The 21,246-nt window shown below is 41.9% G+C and overlaps 1 protein-coding gene and 1 long non-coding RNA gene across 9 annotated transcripts in view; one reads left to right on the top strand and one right to left on the bottom strand.

Moving 5' to 3' along the window:
• Window positions 1-21,246, bottom strand: part of LOC133641699 (uncharacterized) — a 526,583-nt gene that overhangs the window by 444,487 nt on the left and 60,850 nt on the right. The gene's annotated exons all lie outside the window — the stretch shown is intronic.
• reln (reelin) overlaps window positions 1-21,246 on the top strand; it is a 391,417-nt gene that overhangs the window by 366,974 nt on the left and 3,197 nt on the right. For 7 of the 8 annotated variants that reach the window (XM_062035613.1, XM_062035610.1, XM_062035615.1 and 4 more), the window contains 10 exons: window positions 542-717; window positions 795-901; window positions 964-1,206; window positions 1,277-1,452; window positions 1,544-1,617; window positions 5,582-5,743; window positions 9,264-9,421; window positions 12,383-12,608; window positions 12,735-12,932; window positions 14,805-14,903. In XM_062035613.1, coding sequence (XP_061891597.1) covers window positions 542-717; window positions 795-901; window positions 964-1,206; window positions 1,277-1,452; window positions 1,544-1,617; window positions 5,582-5,743; window positions 9,264-9,421; window positions 12,383-12,608; window positions 12,735-12,932; window positions 14,805-14,903 — 1,619 coding nt within the window. The remainder of the gene's footprint in view (window positions 1-541; window positions 718-794; window positions 902-963; window positions 1,207-1,276; window positions 1,453-1,543; window positions 1,618-5,581; window positions 5,744-9,263; window positions 9,422-12,382; window positions 12,609-12,734; window positions 12,933-14,804; window positions 14,904-21,246) is intronic. The other variant, XM_062035612.1, reaches the window with a different exon arrangement.

Here is a 21,246-nt window from a genome sequence, read left to right on the forward strand (position 1 = left end):
ATGTACATATTTATATACAGATTTGAACAATAAGTTATTCACTGAAAAATATTTATTAATTGTGGTTCTTACAAAAAATATATCTTATAAAATATAAAAGCTAAAATGTCTCTTAAAGCTCTGCCTCTTTAATTAGTGCATACTAAATAATTAAACTTTAGCCTACTACTACAACCATATTATTTACCAGCAACATAAAGTGAAACAGAGGCAGAGGTGTCCTGCCACAGTCAGTAACAAATAAACAGAAAACAGTAGTGGTCAAATACAAATAAGGCAACAAGAGAAGTATCCTACACTTCTCTTTTGTAAAGTAAATCTGAACAGCCGATACTGGCATCTACATCAACTATGTGATTTGCCTGAGAAGCTGGACAGGACAAAAAATATATATATATTTTTTTTTTTTTTTAAATTTGTGGCGGACGTAATTCTTTCGTGGCGGGCTGCCACAAATAATTGAATGTGTGGGAAACACTGGCGTAATTTATAGGCCTCCACCCAAATGCTAAAAACAATTATATCCCCTTTTTTTTTGCAGGCGTCGTTGAAAGAACGTTTTGACTGGGAAGGAGCCGCTGGCCCACAGTGGCAGGTTCTGGAAGGCGGCCGGCCCTGCACAGACTGTGGCGTGCTGGTAGAAGGTACCGCCCTGTATTTTGGGGGTGCTGATGCCAGACAAGCTGTTACGGCTGACATGGACCTGCGCGGAGCCAAGTTAGTCCTGAAGTCTGACAAACTTCTAACAGTCTTTGGCTTCAATAAATCTCAATGTTGTATTTCTCTGTCTAAAGGTTCGTGGAGTACTGGGCCAGGATTGGAAGCGAAAATAACATGTCCATGTGCCACCGTCCGACATGTCGGAAAGAGGGAGTGCTCCTGGACTACTCTACTGATGGAGGTGTGCCGACCTCTTATTTCCTTGTCTCCTTTGCACTTTCTCAAGGATCTCTCTTTACCAAGGTGTGTCGTGGACCCTGTTGCATGAGATGGACTATCTCAAGTATGTCTCTGTGAGGAGAGATTACGTTGTCCTGCCAGAGGGCGCACTGACCAACGCCACGCGCCTACGCTGGTGGCAGCCCTTCACCATTTCCTCCGGCTTGGCCTCCCCCAGCCTGGAAAGAGCCCAGTGGGCTGTAGACAACATTTTAGTCGGAGGGTCGGACATTAACCCGTCAACCCTGCTTGACACATTTGATGACGGTAAGAAATGTTTTTCTTAATCTAAGTTCAAGGTTTCAAACCATCCTTCATGTTTGGATTTCTTTACCAGAGGGTGTTTCTCATGAGGAAAGCTGGAGCTTCTACCCGAACGCTGTGCGAACTGCCGGCTTCTGTGGAAACCCCTCATTCCACCTTTACTGGCCCAACAAGAACCAGGACGGGACACACAACATCCTGGCCACTCGAGAACTCATCGTACAACCAGGATATATTTTACAGTTCAAGGTATGACGAAGCAAACGGAGCAATTTATCTTGATTGAGCAGGTTTTGTGTGTTTTTGAGTTGCATTCCTGTTGTCCTTCTCATCCCCGTAGATAGTTGTGGGCTGTGAGGCAGACACCTGTGAGGACCACCATTCTGTCCTGCTGCAGTTCAGGAAGGATGCAAGGTAGACATTGACGCTATGTCCTCGCTTTACGACTGTAGAGGTTGCCCTCTACTGGGTTCTCCTGACCACCACACACTGGCACGAGAGCCCGGTATTCAGGAGTCAACAACGTTTTATTGAGTCCACGCTTCAGCAATTGCACTCGACTTTTCAGCCCCAGTCTCTCCTGCTGCTCCGCTCTCTCTTTTTCGCTCCAACTCCAACCATCGTGTCTCGGCCCGGCTGCTGCTAATAAGCATGCACTGCAAAAAATCAGTCTTCGAAAACAAGAACAAATAATACAAAAATGAGGGGTATTTTACTTGAATTAAGCAAAATTATCTGCCAATAGAACACGAAAATTTGGCTTGTCAAGACTTTCCAAAACAAGTAAAATTAGCTAACCTCAATGAACCCCAAAATACCTTAAAATAAGTACATTCTTAATAGAGATGTCCGATAATATCGGCCTGCCGATATTATCGGCCGATATATGCGTTAAAATGTAATATCGGAAATTATCGGTATCGTTTTTTTTTATTATCGGTATCGTTTTTTTTTTTTTTGTTTTTTTTATTAAATCAACATAAAAAACACAAGATACACTTACAATTAGTGCACCAACCCAAAAAACCTCCCTCCCCCATTTACACTCATTCACTCAAAAGGGTTGTTTCTTTCTGTTATTAATATTCTGGGGCCGTACTTATCAAGCTTCTTAGAATTACTCCTAAGAAGTCTGCTAAGAGTTGACTTAAGAGTAAATAAATTCTTCCCTGAAAGCTGCACTTAAAAGTTAGTTATCAAGCGTCTTACTCACACTTTCAGCGAAGTGTAGGACTGAATCTTAAGTGTCACACTCAGAGCTGAATTACGACATTACTATGTGCCGTAAACGCAATTTTAGGTGACGTCATTTCTGTGTCCATAGAAATGACCAATCACGGAAGGGAATCCGTTGTCTAAGAATAAAGAAATATCTTGGAAATATTTAAGTGGACAATGGGAGTGTATATTTTGACAATAAACTACAAAATAATACAAAACAAACTAGTCCCCGCCGGCACTCACGCTACCGCTCCCTCTCTTCTCTCGCCCACACACTCACTGACGTCACTCACCTCACGGCCACACACATACGCTACTGTCATAACATTTTCTTTCCAATTCATTAATTAGGCAACTAATTTGAAACTGGTGTGGGTGGCTCTATATATACTAGCCCACTGCAGACACATGCAGAAATCAACAAGGAATCGAAAAGTATTAAATCTGTGACAAAAATAATATCCGCTCTGTCTAAATGATACCGTTTGATCAGCTGCTCGCCATCAAAAAAACAAAAACATTGTTCCGTTCCCTGAACGTTCGCGCACGTCTCTCTCGCCTCAGTGCCATCCCCTGCTGGCAACTCCTAACCACTTAAGACACCTCTGAAGGTCTCTTAAATATCGTGGAGAGTAGGAGTGATTCTTAGACTTAAGAACGTTGATAAAAAGCTTTTATTCTTAAGTTTGAGAGTAGGACTAAATTTCGCAAATTCTCAGGACTTAAGTGTAAAATGGCACTCTAAGAAGCTTGATAAGTACGGCCCCTGGTTCCTACATTATATATCAATATATATCAATACAGTCTGCAAGGGATACAGTCCGTAAGCACACATGATTGTGCGTGCTGCTGCTCCACTAATAGTACTAACCTTTAACAGTTAATTTTACTAATTTTCATTCATTACTAGTTTCTATGTAACTGTTTTTATATTGTTGTACTTTCTTTTTTATTCAAGAAAATGTTTTTAATTTATTTATCTTATTTTACAAAATTTTTTAAAAAGTACCTTATCTTCACCATACCTGGTTGTCCAAATTAGGCATAATAATGTGTTAATTCCACGACTGCATATATCGGTTGATACCGGTATCGGTTGATATCGGTATCTGTAATTAAAGAGTTGGACAATATCGGGATATCGGCAAAAAGCCATTATCGGACATCCCTAATTCTTAATAATAACAAGTGCACTTTTTTGGAAGGAAAAAAAAAAGAGACCTTTTTGCTTAATATGTTGAAAAATGTTCTTAAATGAAGTAAATGCTAGTGGCATTATGTTGACATAATGATATGCGCTCGGCATTACATTTCTTGAAACCAGCAAACTTATACTAAAAACTAATTTATTGCTCTCAATGGAAAGGCAACAAGGCAAGCGCTTGTTACTCTCGGGGTCTCCTAGCCGCTCAGGCAAATCATATTGTCTAAAAATGTATTTTTCCATCCATAACATGACATCATCGCGCCAAGTGCGTGCTCTTTCAGTCAATTAGTGCGCATATACAACAGCCCGGCCCCCGGCCAACATTTTTTAATTGTAATTTTGAGGAATTTATCTGAATGTGCATGAACTATTTCTGTTCAAAATTGTTAGAAATGTCACATGTTAAATGTTTAAATATTAACTGTCAGTTTGCTGTACTGTGCCAACTGTACTACTATATGAGTACGTGTTTTCTATTATTTCATTGAAAATAAAACAGCAAAGTCCATTTGGCCGTCATCTGTTTTAATTATGAGACACAATTGTGTCAAAATCATGATTTTTTTTTTTCATGCTTGAAATAAGAAATTATTACTTTAAAAAGGAAGTTTTATACTTGTGAGTGTTGATGACACAACACTTGATATTCTAGTTTCAAGCATGTTTTACTCAATATAGCTCATCAAATCTCAGCTACAAGCTGTAATATCTTACTGAGATAATTTAGGATCAAAACCCTTAAAACAAGTAAAACACTCTAACATAAAATCTGCTTAGTGAGAAGAATTATCTTATTAGACAGAAAATAAGCAAATATCACCATTATTTGAGATATTTAATCTCATTTAGATTTCAGTTTTTGCAGTGTGGCAGGTGATTGGATGATCAGCCCCAGCTGGGTAATCCAATCATCTGCCAGCTGTGCTTCGAGGCCGGTCCTTACACACCACGCTCCACGGCAGGCCCGCAGACCACGCCCCCCTCCACACAGACGTTCCTTGGTGATGAACACCCTCCCATGAATTAATTCACTCTCCCAGCTCATATTAGAAACTGTGACAACCTTCAACAATTACAAACAGTGTACTCTTGTGTAATAAACGCTTTATCTTGACTTTAAAATTGCGATCTAATAAAAAAAACAACAACCCCAAAACCCAAAATTGCGCTCTAGCGCCCCCTAGGAAGAAAACACAGACACAACTGCTCCTAGGAAGAAAACTCAGACAAAACTGCCTGTAACTTCCAGTAGGAATGTCGTAGAGACATGAAACAAAAACCTCTATGTAGGTCTCACTTAGACCTACATTTCATTCATTGACAACCCCCAGCAAAACTAAACAGGAAGTTTGCAATTCCCCCTTCAAAACAAAAGTTGGGTCAAAACAGTCTCCTTTTTTTTTTTAACATTATCTCCTCTGAGCGCGTTTGTCGTGTCGGCTTCAAACTAGCACATAAGAGAGATTGAACCCTTCTGATTAAAAGTTGACGAAAGAGTTTTAATTACTGCTCCAGTTTGAATTTTATGTGCCGTCAAAGTCGGCCCCGTCCATCGCTGCTTGCAGCTTTAATTTAGTTTATTATTTCTTCGGTCAGTGGTCAACAAAACAAACAAACAGTTGTTGTTGCAGACCGAAAGGGTTTAGGCTGAAGTTGAACACTTATTGCGCCTAAGCCTTTAAACAATGTCAGATACAAGATGAGCTTCCAAAAATTATGAAATTTCCTTTGCACAACATATTATAAATACACCTTGTACATAACATAAACACTGTTCAATTATATACACAGTAAAGACATGTGAAATATCCTTGTAAGTATACTTAGGTATCAATTTATGACTTTGACTCAAACAGTCCAGGAATAAAACTTGTTCGTAATCCGAGGACCACCCGTATGTATAATTGTATAACCTGGAGCAGTACGTTTACCGTTCACTCTCTCTATTAGGTCTGACTCGTGGCAGTTGGTACAGTCTGAGTGCCTCCCCTCCTCCGTCAACAACGTCGGCTGCTCTCCTTTCCAGTTCCACGAGTCCACCATCTTCAGTCCTGTCAACAGCTCAACGTGGACCAGGGTCACTGTCCAACTCCCTGACCACGTCTCCTCGGGGTGAGTTGTGGTTTTTTTCATATTTCAATTGGTAGCAACTAGGGGCTGCCTTCGATTAGGGATTTTCACAGTCGTTAGATTTGGTCCATCGTCAACTGTTAGTCGAATCTACAACATTTTTAGAGAAATAAGCAAAAAGTATTTGTCTGCACACAAGAGTCTTTAACTAATATTTACAGAAGACATCATGAATGCAATCAAACTACCTTTCAGCATGTGTTAACTTGCCTCCTTCCCACATAGGAAAAAGGTGGCTTTAATGATTCGACTCCTAGGTTGATAATCAAATCAGTCGCCTTTGGATTTGAATTGTCGAATCTTAGACTATTTGAAGACAGCCCTAGGGATTGGGACCAAATACTGCTGGTCCTACCGGGCACCAATGCACGTAGAATACAACGGTGCCTGGGTTGTGCGTGACGTCACATCCAGTTGCAGATTCAGCCGGCTCTAACGAGGGATGTAACGACAAATAGTATTAATGATACCTACAGTAAAACCCCAGATGGTTAGTATTACCGTTATACATAAAAAAAACTAAAAAACATAATGAGAACTGCAATTTGATAAAACTCACAGACTGACTGGCGCCAGCTCACTAGCTTAATGAAAACCAGAGAGATTAAAGGCCTACTGAAAGCCACGACTACCGACCACGCAGTCTGATAGTTTATATATCAATGATGAAATCTTAACATTGCAACACATGCCAATACGGCCGGGTTAACTTATAAAATGACATTTTAAATTTCCCGCTAAACTTCCGGTTGAAAACGTCTATGTATGATGACGTATGCGCGTGACGTCAATGGTTGAAACCAAAGTATGCGAACACATTGAATCCAATACAAAAAGCTCTGTTTTCATTTCATAATTCCACAGTATTCTGGACATCTGTGTTGGTGAATCTTTTGCAATTTGTTTAATGAACAATGGAGGCTGCAAAGAAGAAAGTTGTAGGTGGGATCTGTGTATTAGCGGCTGGCTGTAGCAACACAACAAGGACTACTTACTTGGATAGCAGACGCCTAGCCGATGCTAGCCGCCCACCCCACGGATGATCGGGTGAAGTCCTTCGTCGCGCCGTCGATCGCAAGTGAGCACGGGTGTTGATGAGCAGACGAGGGCTGGCTGGCGTAGGTGGAGCGCTAATGTTTTTATCATAGCTCTGTGAGGTCCGGTTGCCAAGTTAGCTTCAGCGTCGTTAGCAAAAGCATTGTTAAGCTTTGCCAGGCTGAGAATTATTAACCGTGTAGTTACATGTCCATGGTTTAATAGTATTGTTGATCTTCTGTCTATCCTTCCAGTCAGGGATTTATGTATTTTGTTTCTATCTGCATTTGAGAACGATGCTATTACGTTAGCTCAGTAGCTAAGTGTGTCACCGATGTATTGTCGTGGAGATAAAAGTCACTTTAAATGTCCATTTCGTGTTCTCGACTCTCATTTTCAAGAGGATGTAGTATCCGAGGTGGTTTAAAATACAAATCCGTGATCCACAATAGAAAAAGGAGAGATTGTGATATCCAATGAGTCAGCTTGTACCTAAGTTACGGTCAGAGCGAAAAAAGATACGTCCTGCACTGCCTCTAGTTCTTCACTCTAACGTTCCTCATCCACGAATCTTTCATCCTCGCTCAAATTAATGGGGTAATCGTCGCTTTGTCGCTCCGAATCTCTCTCGCTCCATTGTAAACAACGGGGAATTGTGAGGAATACTAGCTCCTGTGACGTCACGCTACTTCCGCTACAGGCAAGGCTTTTTTTTATCAGCGAGCAAAAGTTGCGAACTTTATCGTCGATTTTCTCTACTAAATCCTTTCAGCAAAAATATGGCAATATCGCGAAATGATCAAGTATGACACATAGAATGGATCCACTATTCCCGTTTAAATAAAAAAAAATTCTTTTCAGTAGGCCTTTAAAGTCTTTACACATTAAGAAACAACATACCTCAATCTAAACTTGAATTTTTTGTCCGAGCAACTAAGCCATTCAATACTGCACATTGAACCTACAAGCTGTACTCTTATAGCACAGAAGGGTTGATCGGCGAAAGACGAGATGGGTGTTGTTTTTCAGTGCATTCAAGGACCGCTGAAAAGAGTAGGACATCCAAAAAGGAGAACCCCTGCCAGAAATGAGTAACAATGAATTTTTTTATTTGTAAGGGACTTTTTATTTAAGCTAATCTTAATGGGATAGGTTGATTGGCAACACTAAATGGTCCCTAGTGTGTGAATGTGAGTGTGAATGTTGTCTGTCTATCTGTGTTGGCCCTGTGATGAGGTGGCGACTTGTCCAGGGTGTACCCCGCCTTCCGCCCGATTGTGGCTGAGATAGGCTCCAGCACCCCCCGCGACTCCGAAAGGCATAAGCGGTAGGAAAATGGATGGATGGATGGATGGATAAATGTTAATGTGCTGCAGTACAAATCAATATTTAAAACGATAAAAGCTTAGCCATTAAAACAGATAAAATACTAAATCTGAAACAAAACAAGCAAAATAGTGTTTTTTTAACACTGTCAATTTATATGATTATTTTTTTTAAAAAATTAAGCTATCAGTGTGTGTATAAGTACTTTTTGAGCACATTCAACCATATTGCGATCATAATGATAACTGTGAGGATTTTGATCACTATAATCACTCCAAACTGCCTGTAGGTAAATGTTGCCATTTTGAATGCCAACAAAGAAGTTGACTCAGAAATGTAATATTAAAACAAGATACAACTGGACTACGGTTATCATAATTAGCTCATTTTTAAAAGGTTGCAATCAAAAAATAAATTTTATTATTTAAAAAATTCATATTTATTCACACACACGAGAGTACCGAAAATTGGTCCGTGGGAATCTTAGAGACTTAGACTCCGACTTAGACTTCCTTTTATTGCCTTTCAAATTTGAACTTTACGGTACAGATAAGAACGACATTTAGTTGCATTAGCTCGTTGTAGTGCAGGATGAAAGAGCAATAAGGTGCAGAGTGTTTGCACTTACAAAAGAAGGTGCAGATATAAATAGATTTACTGTACAGATAAATATATTGCACTTTTGCATATGCATCCACGTTTACGGATGTATGTTATATTGTCTTTATATTCCAGCCAGTTAATCCCTTTTTTGTGGGAATTGAGGGGTATATTATGATGTGTTCAAGAGTCTTACGGCCTGAGGGAAGAAGCTTTTACAGAACCTGGAGGTTCTGCTACGGAGGCTGCGGATAGGAGGAAGAGGAGTCCTGATGATCTTTTCCGCCGTCCTCACCACTTTCTGCAGAGACTTCCAGACTAAGGCACTGCAGGCTCCAGTCCAGACAGAGATGCAGTAGACTCTCTATAGTCCCTCTGTAGAATGTGGTGAGGGAGCTGTGCTCTTTTCATCTGCCGCAAAAAGACGCAAAGTCAATCAATCAAATCAATACCGGACTGGGAATTGATACTGTATCGATTCAAATGTGAAAGGTACCCATCCCTAATAGCAACTATACAACATGTGTCTTTTTATCCCCAGGGCGACGCAGTTCCGCTGGATTCAAAAGGAGGGGACGGGCGAGCGACAGAGCTGGGGAGTGGACCATGTGTACATTGGAGAGGCCTGCCCGGGGCTCTGCAGTGGACATGGCTACTGCACTAGTGGAGTGGTCTGCATCTGTGACGAGGGATACCATGGTGGGCCACAAACTGTTACATTCACCCATACTGTAGTTTACATTTTTAGCGGAACAGGAAATTGTTCAAATTGCGCATTCCTGCTCCAAAAAGATGTTTCATGCACTGATAACTAGGGTTGCAAAGGGGTGCAAAGTTTCCGGTAAATTTCCGGAAATTTACCACGGGAAGTTAAGCTCGGGAAGTTTAGAAATTTTTAGCATTTTTTGATTATTCAAAGTTGGACACCGTCCATCTTGTTCTAGCTTGTAAAACACTAATGCAATGCCACACACATATATAAATAGTCAGCTAAACAATTGGAGTAGTCTTTAAAAATATTTTACTGATGGACAAATGAATAGAAATAGGCAAGGCAAGGCAAGGCAACTTTATTTGTATAGCGCTTTTCATACACAAGGCAGACTCAAAGTGCTTCACAGACAACAAAGTGAAATGAAAGAAAATAAAAGCAAAATTAAAATGAAGACAATAAAAATAAAAACAGTGCGGACGTTAAAAGTTAAAAGATTAAAAGATTTAGCTGAAAGATAAGAACATAAAAGTCTTCAGTCTAGTTTTAAAAGTAGTCAGAGTTGGGGAAAGTCTGACATCTTCCGGAAGTTTATTCCAGCTATTTGTTGCATAGTGACTGAATGATGCTCTCCCTTGATTTGAGTTTACTCTTGGAACCGCTAACAGATTAGTCTCAGGCTAGATGAATAAATAAACAGTCAATCAGCATGCTAAATCTAACTACAACCTACATTCTTGTATGACAACAGAATGGCTAGCAGAACAGAAGGCAGAGGAAACTACACCTTTTGATTTAGTATTTGCTAGTTGAACTTTACACATCACAAAAAAGGTCAATTCGGATCGCTAACGTTGTTAGCATAAATGAATGGGATTTAACACAGAGAAAATTAGCATCAAGACTAACGGAGAAATATTTTCGGTTCATTATGAGACTGTGGTGGTACATAAACCTAGCTAGCTAGAGATATTGGCCCCAAAATCATTTATAACAGCTAGCTAGCTTGAGTGGAAGTCTGCTGGAGTAGTCTACAGTCATACAGTAACAAGCAATTACACCGCTATTAAACTTAAATACCATACATCAAATATATTTCCCCGGTAATATCATCAACACTTACCTGACTGGATGAAGTCCTTGGGCTCAAATACTAGTGTGGCCTCAATAGCCCTGCTGTAGTGTGTAGCATGCTGGGAATTATCTGGGCATGTGATGGAGGAATGCACAGTGCAGGGTTGAAATTCAACTGAATTTGCATTAACTCCGGTTGTTTTAGCTAATAATCATGCTGCGAGATCTAGCATGTTGCATTCAATGTTTATTCCCATTAATTCCCATATATTCCCGTTAATTCCCATGGAAAGTTTCCAACTTTGAATATTCCGGGAATTTTGCAACCCTAGTAAACCCTTGTGTGGTGTTCGGGTCTGTGGGACCCGTTTTCATTTTTTATTCAAAGAAAAATTATACAATTAATTAATTTTTCAAACTGAGACTCACTGACTTTGGCTCATTTTCTGTGAAGAACATATATCAGAATACATATTTAATGACCACGCACCATACACCCCCCCTACACATTTCTATTACATATAAGATGTCCGGGTCCACTGGACCCGGGGCTAATAAAAGTGTGGAAATTGATGTTCTGTATACCACACACACACACACACATACACACACACACACACACACACACACACACACACACACACACACACACACACACACACACACACACACACACACACACACACACAGCAGGCCTAGACAGGAGGAGGACAGAGTGTAGGTACACAGAACATCAAGAGGGTCAAATGTGCGAGAAAATGAGAGCAGACAGTGTTGACAAACAATGTTGCAGCATTGTGTGGGAACCGCAGGTGCAGAAACACAAAAGAAGAATCCCTGTGGGATGCAGAAACTGGCAGAGAAATGTTCCGTGCAACGTTCATATTGTTGTTACTCAGCCAGCGTTTGTGGGTCTGATGGACCGTTGCGTTTTGTGGCTTTTAATGCCTCACAATCAAACACTTTTATGTTAAAATACTGAACAGATGTTTTGGGGATAAGGCAAACATTTGATTGATTGATTGAGACTTTTATTAGTAGGTTGCACAGTGAAGTACATATTCCGTACAATTGACCACTAAATGGTAACACCCCAATAAGTTTTTCAACTTGTTTAAGTCGGGGTCCACTTAAATTGATTCATGATACAGATATATACTATCATATATACTATCATCATAATACAGTCATCACACAAGATAATCACATTGAATTATTTACATTATTTACAATCAGGGGTGTGGAGTGTGGGGGGGGGGGCATAGAGAGAGAGAGAGAGAGAGAGAGATCGGAAGGCATAAGAAAAAAGAAAAAGTATCTGCATTTGATTGTTTACATTTGATTATTAGCAATCCGGGGAGGGTGTTAGTTTAGGGTTGTAGCTGCCTGGAGGTGAACTTTTATTGCGGTTTTGAAGGAGGATAGAGATGCCCTTTCTTTTATACCTGTTGGGAGCGCATTCCACATTGATGTGGCATAGAAAGAGAATGAGTTAAGAGCTTTGTTAGTTCGGAATCTGGGTTTAACGTGGTTAGTGGAGCTCCCCCTGGTGTTGTGGTTATGGCGGTCATTTACGTTAAGGAAGTAGTTTGACATGTACTTCGGTATCAGGGAGGTGTAGCGGATTTTATAGACCAGGCTCAGTGCAAGTTGTTTAACTCTGTCCTCCACCTTGAGCCAGCCCACTTTAGAGAAGTGGGTAGGAGTGAGGTGGGATCTGGGGTGGAGGTCTGTTCAGTATTTGAATATAAAAGTGTTTGATTGCGAGGCATTAAAAGCCACAAAATGCAACGGGTCCATCAGACCCACAAACGCTGGCTGAGGCACAACAATATGAACATTACACAAGGGTTAACCAGTTTCCTCTCGATCAGGTGACGACTGCTCGCTGTCCAGCAGCGACCTGCCCAGCTTCATCAAGGACAACTTTGAGTCAGGAAGTGTCTCTGAGGAGAGCTGGCAGCTGATCCAGGGTGGAGGCGTGGGCAGTGGCTGTGGACAGTTGTCTCCACACGCCCACGGAGACTCGCTCTACTTCAACGGCTGTAAGACGAGGCAGGCTGCTACGAAGCCGCTGGACCTCACTCGAGCTAGGTACAGGTACAAGTTTAATGTGCCCACACGCTGACGTCATTGTGTCTGCGCCTCAGAGATGCCCACGTCCTTGCTGCCGATGAACTCATCCATATCTGCCTCTAACCTTGTCACTTCTGTGTCTTGCTGCAGTAAGATCATGTTTGTGCTGCAGATTGGCAGCGTGGCACAGACTGATAGTTGCAACATAGCCCTGGATCGGGCTGACACGGTGGACCGAGCCGTGCTGCTGCAATACAGCGTCAACAATGGAGTCCGTTGGCACGTCATTGCCCAGCATCAGCCCAAAGACTTCATAAAAGCCCAGAGGGTCTCCTACAATATTCCACTGTAAGTGACCGACATTCTTTACATGATATCTATGTACAAACCCCAAAACCAGAGAAGTTGGCACGTTGTGTAAATGGTAAATAAAAACAGAATACAATGATTTGCAAATCCTTTTCAACCTATATTCAATTGGATAGACTGCAAAGACAAAATACTAAACGTTCAAACTGTAAAACTCTTATTTTTTGCAAATATTAGCTCATTTGGAATTTGAAGCCGGCAACATGTTTCAAAAAAGCCAGCACGAGTGGCAAAAAAGACTGAGGAAGTTGAGGAATGCTCATCAAACACTTATTTGGAACATGCGACAGGTGAACAGGCTAATTGGGAACAGGTGGGTGCCATGATTGGGTATAAAAGCAGCTTCCATGAAATGCTCCGTCATTCACAAACAAGGACGGGGGGCGAGGGTCACCACTTTGTCAACAAATTGTCCAACATTTCTCAACCAGCTATTGCAGGGAATTTAGGGATTCCACCATCTACGCTCCGTAATATCATCAAAAGGTTAGGAGGTATCCGGGAAAATCACTGCACGTAAGCACGTAAGTGTACTGCATCAAAAAGCGACATCCCCGTGTAAAGGATATCACCACATGGGCTCAGGAATACTTCAGAAAACCACTGTCAGTAACTACAGTTGGTCGCTAATTCTGTAAGTGCAAGTTAAAACTCTACGATGCAAAGCGAAAGCCATTTATTAACAACACCCAGAAACGCGGCCGGCTTCTCTGGGTTTGGGTTTTGTACAATACTATGCAAAGTGAACTTGGATATACTTCAGAGCAGGGGGTCGATCTTTGGGACTTCAGTGTTCCCTTGAATTTTAGCAAAGTAGGGACACTATTTATTTTAGGTTTTTATGAATATGCATTTAAAGTCGTTAATAGCCCCTTATAGCTTTTAAACACACTTCTAAACACTTCCTATGCTCTTAAAAAACTGAAACCAATGTAATTTAAACATTAAATTGAATGTAGTAAATAGTAGCCAACTGCTGCTGGAACAAGCTCTCCAAACCCAGGACCGCGGGCATCTTCAATTTGGCCCGCAAGACGAGGGCACGAGTTCAGTTTCAATGAGCAACATGACCGCGCGGAGTCTTTTCCTTTTAATTCAAATACCCAGGTGTCTAACAGGTGGTAAATTGTCACCATATTGTGGACAATGTACTTAACTCAGGTCAGTGACCTAGATGTGTACTTCCTTGACATCACAAACACAGCATTTACTTATATGACCCAATCCAACCAACCTTGACTTGGTAACAGACAACCAACACAACTATTTTTTGGCACCAGGATAGGATAGGCTAGGTCTTTATTGTCATTGAACAAGTACAACGAAACTTTGTTTTCAGCACAAACCCGTTCAAGATTAGACAAACAAACAGTGTGCAGGGTTACAGAACGGGAACGCTGATGGGTCGCCACAAGGCGCCCTCTAAAAGATGGGGAAAAAGGTAAAACGCTGGGGAAGGATGAGTAAAAAAAAATACAATCCAGACTGGGAAAAAACCTCCATAGCAAAGCACATATACATATTACAACATACATCTTGAGATATCTAGTAACAGAGGGAAGGGGAGTGCGGGGTCATGGTAGTAGGCTGCAGCTCTCAGGCGCTGCCCATCCTTTCATCACCCCTATGGGATTTGCGCCGAGAGTGTTGGATTGGGGGAGGGATGTGTGTGTGTGGCGTATATTTTTTGTGGATGCATGTTTGTGTGCATGCATGAGGATTCACAACCTTATCTTTTTGAAGCTGAATATATGGAGGATGAACTACTGCTTACTCACCCTCTGACACAATATAATCAATGCTTTACCTTCCGTGTTCCAAGTCGATTGTACGTTTCCATGTTTTCTCCAGAGAGGCGAGGGTCAAAGGTGTGATGCTGCGATGGTGGCAGCCGCGCCACGACGGCGTGGGACACGACCAGTGGGCGTTGGATCATGTGGAAGTAGTTCTGTGAGTACCCAACTCCCGGCCGGACCCTGGCCTCCCGTTAGAGCCTAGATCTGCCCTTCTCTGATCCCGTACCACCCGTAGAAACAGCCCCCCCCCCCGTCCACACATACAGAGGAGTACAGTACAGGCGTACAGTAAGCACACGATTATGTGCAGTGAGCTTCATCACTTGTGGCGTCAGGCAAGGAGGAACATGACTTTGTCTGCTTGGCTTTCTCTGTGGATGGCTGGCAAGTCATCAGAGTTTCAGTGTCTTGGGGACTATTCAGATGAATACATGGAATCAAAAGCCTGCATCCAGTTTTTTACATTCCGGCTATGATTCTCCCAACAATTCCACAGGACACTGAAAGTATCCTGGCTATTTATCAGCTAGCAAATGAATTAAAGCGGTTTGAATGTGGTCCCTGCATGAGAGCATCGCACTCATTGTTCACTCCGACCGGAACTCGATGCATTAAAAGTCCTTTCATACAAACCTCAGCCCTGTTCCACCCAAGCAGTACATAACCCATCAGGAGAGTAGAACCTCAACTTACAGGCTCAATTGGTTTTCTTCAGCTCACTCCAAAGACTTGTATCCTGCACTGCAAAAAGTCAGTGTTCAAAAACAAGAAAAGAAAAATACAAAAATTAGTGGTGTTTTATTTTAACTAAGCAAAATGATCTGCCAATAGAACAAGAAAATTTGGCTTGTCAAGACTTTCCAAAACAAGTCAAATTAAAGCTGCAAGCAGCGTTGGACGGGTCCGCATTTTGGCAGGTGCTAGTCCTAGGAGTCCCAATACTTTTGTCCAGTGGTAGTCCTGAGTGAGACCTACATAGAGGTTTTTGTTTCGTGTCTCTACGATATTCGTACTGGGAGTTAGAGGAAGTTGTGTCTGAGTTCACATTGTCATTATAGGGTATTGTGTGTAGAATTTTGAGGACAAAAAAGAAATAATTGCATTTTACGTTGTCATTATAGGCACCGGAGCAGCAACAGTGCAGCGTGTCTTTGAAGGCTCGTAAAATCAAAACCGTACTACCGATCAAAACGCTTTCGTCAACTTTTAATCAGAAGGGTTCAATCTCTCTCCTGTAGCAGTTTGAAGCCGAAACGACAAACGCGCTCAGAGGAGATAACGTTTGATGTTTGGTGACCGGTTGTAACAAAAATTTTGTTTTGAAGGAGGAATAGCAAACTTCCTGTTGATATTTGCTGAAGGATGTCAATCTATGAAATGTAGGTCTAGGCGAGACCTACGTAGAGGTATTTGTTTCATGTTTTTAAGACGTTCCTACCGGAAGTTACAAGCAGTCTTGTCTGAGTTTTCCTCTGAGGAGCAGTTTTTTCTCTGTTTTTTTCAAAAATTATGTAGAGCACAATTTTGAGTTTTGGGGTTGGGTTTTTTTTTTAGATCGCAGTTTCCACCAGTCCCTAAATGTGTGAGAAGTTTGGTGAGTTTTGAAGTATTTTAAGGGGGTCAAAATACAGCTCAAAAATCAAAAATGAGTGTTTTTAGTCATTTTTTGTCTTGAAGGGGAAATTGCCAACTTCCTGTTGGTTTTTGCCCGAGGATGTGAAATTATCAAAGGTAGGTCTAAGTAAGACCTACATACAGGTTTTTGTTTCATGTCTCTACGACCTTCCTAGTGGGAGTTAGAGGCAGTTTTCTTCCTAGGGGGCGCTAGAGCGCAATTTAGATTTTTGGGGTTTGGTTTTTTACTAAAGTGTGCTGTACCACTTTTTGTATGTGTGTGTAAAATTTGGTGAGTTTTGAAGCATGTTAAGGGGGGCAAAGTAGTGCGCAAAGCTGCGGAATAATAAAGAAAGAATAATAAAACCTTACAATAACAATAGGTTCCTTTGTACTGGTTACAGGGCGGACCCTAATTAGCTAACCTCAATGAACCCAAAAATACCTTAAAATAAGTATATTCTCACTAATAACAACTGTACTACTATATGAGTACGTATTTTCTATTGTTTCATTGAAAATAAAACAGCAAAGTCCATTTGGCTGTCATCTGTTTTAATTATGAGACACAATTGTGTCAAAGTCATGATTTTTTTTTTTCATGCTTGAAATAAGAAATGATGACTTTAAAAAAGTAGTTTTATACTTGTGAGTGTTGATGACACAGCTTTGCAACAGTTGATATTCTAGTTTCAAGCATGTTTTACTCAATATAGCTCATCAAATCTCAGCAACAAGCTGTAATATCTTACTGAGATCATTTAGGACCAAAACACTTAAAACAAGTAAAACACTCTAACATAAAATCTGCTTAGTGAGAAAAATTATCTTATCAGAAAGAAAATAAGCAAATATCACCCTTAGTTGAGAAATTTCATCTTTCTTAGATTTCAGTTTTTGCAGTGTATCTGCTGTAAAACTTCATTATGTCCATTTCAAGCTATACGCTAATGCTAGCGAGTAAGACCGGATGTTTTGGTAGTTTACTGTGTTCTTATGCGATGCTATTTGCCCTGCAACTTAAATAATCTACAGTACAGGCCAAAAAGTTTGGACACGCCTTCTCCTCATTCAATGCGTTTTCTTTATTTTCATGACTATTTACATTGTAGATTGTCACTGAAGGCATCAAAACTATGAATGAACACGTGTGGAGTTATGTACTTAACAAAAAAAGGTGAAATAACTGAAAACATGTATTATTTTCTAGTTTTATATTCTATTTTCTTCAAAATAGCCACCCTTAGCTCTGATTACTGCTTTGCACACTCTTGGCATTCTCTCCATGAGCTTCAAGAGGTGAAATGGTTTTCACTTCACAGGTGTCATAGTTTTGATGCCTTCAGTGACAATCCACAATGTAAATAGTCATGAAAATCTCGATGAGATTCAAGCACACCAAGAGTGTGTATGAATCTAAAGAATGCCAAGAGTGTGCAAAGGGTGGCTATTTTGAAGAAACTAGAATATACATTTTTTTTGGTTATTTCACCTTTTTTTGTTAAAGTACATAACTCCACATGTGTTCATTCATAGTTTTGATGCCTTCAGTGACAATCTACAATGTAAATAGTCATGAAAATAAAGAAAACACATTGAATGAGGAGAAGGTGTGTCCAGTACTGTATATATATAACTGAGAAACAGCTCTTTTCGGATAACACTCTTCGATTGTGGCACTCTGAAGTTGAGGTACCACTGTATGACTTTTTGGCCCCCTTCTCACCTTGATGACTCTGTGGCCCAATCAATGGCAGAATAGGACTAGAAATGGGTCACTATGTTGTGTGTTGGTTAGTGTCTACTTAAATGAGTTTACAGTTTACCATGAATTGATTAACGTGGACCCCGACTTAAACAAGTTGAAAAACTTATTGGGGTGTTACCATTTAGTGGTCAATTGCACGGAATATGTACTGTACTGTGCAATCTACTAATAAAAGTTTCAATCAATCAATCAAACAAAAGTTGGTAGCTGACAGAACAGCAGGAACAGGATTTAGCAGTCCAAACCAAGCCGAACCGAACTGAACTGTACTGCTTGGTGGAAACATGCTTTGAGCGCCAAACCCGAGCTGACCCCTGGTCTATGTGGCCGTGACCTTCCTTCCTTCCTTCCTTCCTTCCATGCTTTCTTCCTTCCATCCTGTGCATGTCTTCAACTCAGCTCCAAAGTGTGATGATGATCCTCACAATGTTATTTATTTCTATCTGTTCCACTTCTCTTCTTCTCCTTCATGCATTCCATTCAAATTTTTTTTTTTGCTCTTTTCTCGCTGCTTCTTGTTTGATTCTTCCTCCACTCCTCATCCTCAATTGACCTCCTTTCTTCCTCCTCCATTCCTCTTTCCTTCTGCGCACACGATGGATGGATTACGGCTGTCTTACTCTTCTTTCTTTCTCTCTCATCATCATCCCATCCACCTTTTCTTCACTCTCTTTCTACCCCCTCCCTCGCCACTTCCTACTCCGGGGGGCCCCTGCCTTCCCCTCCCCAGGCCACGGCTCCTACCCCCCCACACCTTTCTTGGAGACAGCACTCCCCCCCACCTCCCTCTCCCCTCTCGCACTCTAACCTCTGCTCTCTTGTGTATTCTGCTCCCTCTGGCATGGCTGTAGTGTCAGGTAAGTCCAGCGCCTCCTACTGAATGCAGCCTCCATCCCTCACCGCCCTGCTCCTCCCCTCCTACACACACACTCTCCCCCGGCACTCCACATCACCTCAGTCATCTCCATGCCCTCGCTTTCTAACCCCGAGTCCCACGCAGACCAGGTGCTCACACGGTCCAGGTGGAGGCTCCGTAACACACTCAAACACCACCAAAAAACAAGGGATTTAGCAGCATGGTAAAGACCAATGTCAGTATTGTGTGATGTACTCCATCACTAGGGATGCAACCATTATAGCTTTTTAATAGTCCAAGTGGTTAATGGTTGCATCCTTGTCCATCACTACACTTTATCTGTGTGTTTCTGTTGCTACCTCAATTTTGTTGTGGCGGCTCCACTCCATGACCGCACACTTCAGCGCTGACCTCATTGACTTATTGCCTAAAAGGGTGTGGCGTGTCACCAGGGCAATGACACGTTGTTTGCACAATGAAAATGTAAATAATGGACAGAGCACTTTGTACAGCCAGGCTTTTGTCAGGAATCACAAGTTCAATCCTCATGTAATTGTCTTGCTGTGGCGACCTCTGCTGGCCAAAAGGAGACAGAGTTGATTTTATTCTCTTCATTTTGGTATTTTACACTAAAGCACCAGTGTCAAACACTAACTCATATCTGGCCCACCTTGTCTCTTATGTGGTGTGGCACACCTGGTCATTTATGTGGCCCACCTGGTCATTTATGTGGCCCACCTGGTTATTTAGGTGGTCCACCTCGTCATTTAGGTGGCCCATCACGCCATTTATGTGGCCCACCTGGTCACTTATGTGGCCCACCTGGTCATTTATGTGGCCCACCTGGTCATTTATGTGGCCCACCTGGTAATTTAGGTGGCCCACCTGGTTATTTAGGTGGTCCACCTGGTCATTTAGGTGGCCCATCACGCCATTTATGTGGCCCACCTGGTTATTTAGGTGGTCCACCTGGTCATTTAGGTGGTCCACCTGGTCATTTAGGTGGCCCATCACGCCATTTATGTGGCCCACCTGGTTATTTAGGTGGTCCACCTGGTCATTTAGGTGGCCCATCACGCCATTTATGTGGCCCACCTGGTCATTTATGTGGCCCATCGTGCAATTTATTTGGCCCACCTGGTCATTTATGTGGCCCATCACATCACTAATGTGGCCCACCTGGTCATTTATTTAGCCATCACACCATTTATGTGGCCCACCTGGTCATTTATGTAGCCCATCACACCATTTATGTGGCCCACCTGGTCATTTATGTAGCCCATCACACCATTTATGTGGCCCACCTGGTGATTTTTGTGGCCCATCACGCCATTTTTGTGACCCACCTGGTCATTTTTGTGGCCCATCACACCATTTATGTGGCCCACCTGGTCATTTATGTGGCCCATCTGGTGATTTTTGTGGCCCATCACACCATTTATGTGGCCCACCTGGTCATTTATGTGACCCACCTGGTCATTTTTGTGGCCCATCACACCATTTATGTGACCCACCTGGTCATTTTTGTGGCCCATCACACCATTTATGTGACCCACCTGGTCATTTTTGTGGCCCATCACACCATTTATGTGGCCCATCTGGTGATTTGTGTGGCCCATCACGTCACTTATGTGGCCCATCATGCCATTTATGTGGCCCACCTCGTCATTTATGTGGCCCACCTGGTGATTTATGTGGCCCATCACGTCACTTATGTGGCCCACCTGGTCATTTAGGTGGCCAATCACGCCATTTTATGTGGCCCACTTTGTCATTTATGTGGCCCACCTGGTGATTTATGTGGCCCATCACGCCATTTTATGTGGCCCACTTTGTCATTTATGTGGCCCACCTTGTGATTTATGTGGCCCATCACGCCATTTATATGGCCCACCTGGTCATTTATGTGGCCCATCACACCATTTACGTGGCCCACCTGGTGACTTGTGTGGAACCATCACACCATTTACGTGGCCCACCTGGTGATTTGTGTGGAACCATCACACCATTTATGTGGCCCACTTGGTCATATATGTGGCCTACCTCGTGATTTATGTGGCCCATCATGCCATTTATATGGCCCACCTCGTGATTTATGTGGCCCATCATGCCATTTTATGTGACCCATCACGCCATTTATGTGGCCCACCTGGTGATTTGTGTGGAACCATCACACCTTTTATGTGGCCCATCACGCCATTTATGTGGCCCACCTGGTGATTTGTGTGGAACCATCACACCTTTTATGTGGCCCATCAC

Source organism: Entelurus aequoreus, linkage group LG24 (assembly GCF_033978785.1).
Source record: "Entelurus aequoreus isolate RoL-2023_Sb linkage group LG24, RoL_Eaeq_v1.1, whole genome shotgun sequence".
Classification (NCBI taxonomy): Eukaryota; Metazoa; Chordata; class Actinopteri; order Syngnathiformes; family Syngnathidae; genus Entelurus; species Entelurus aequoreus.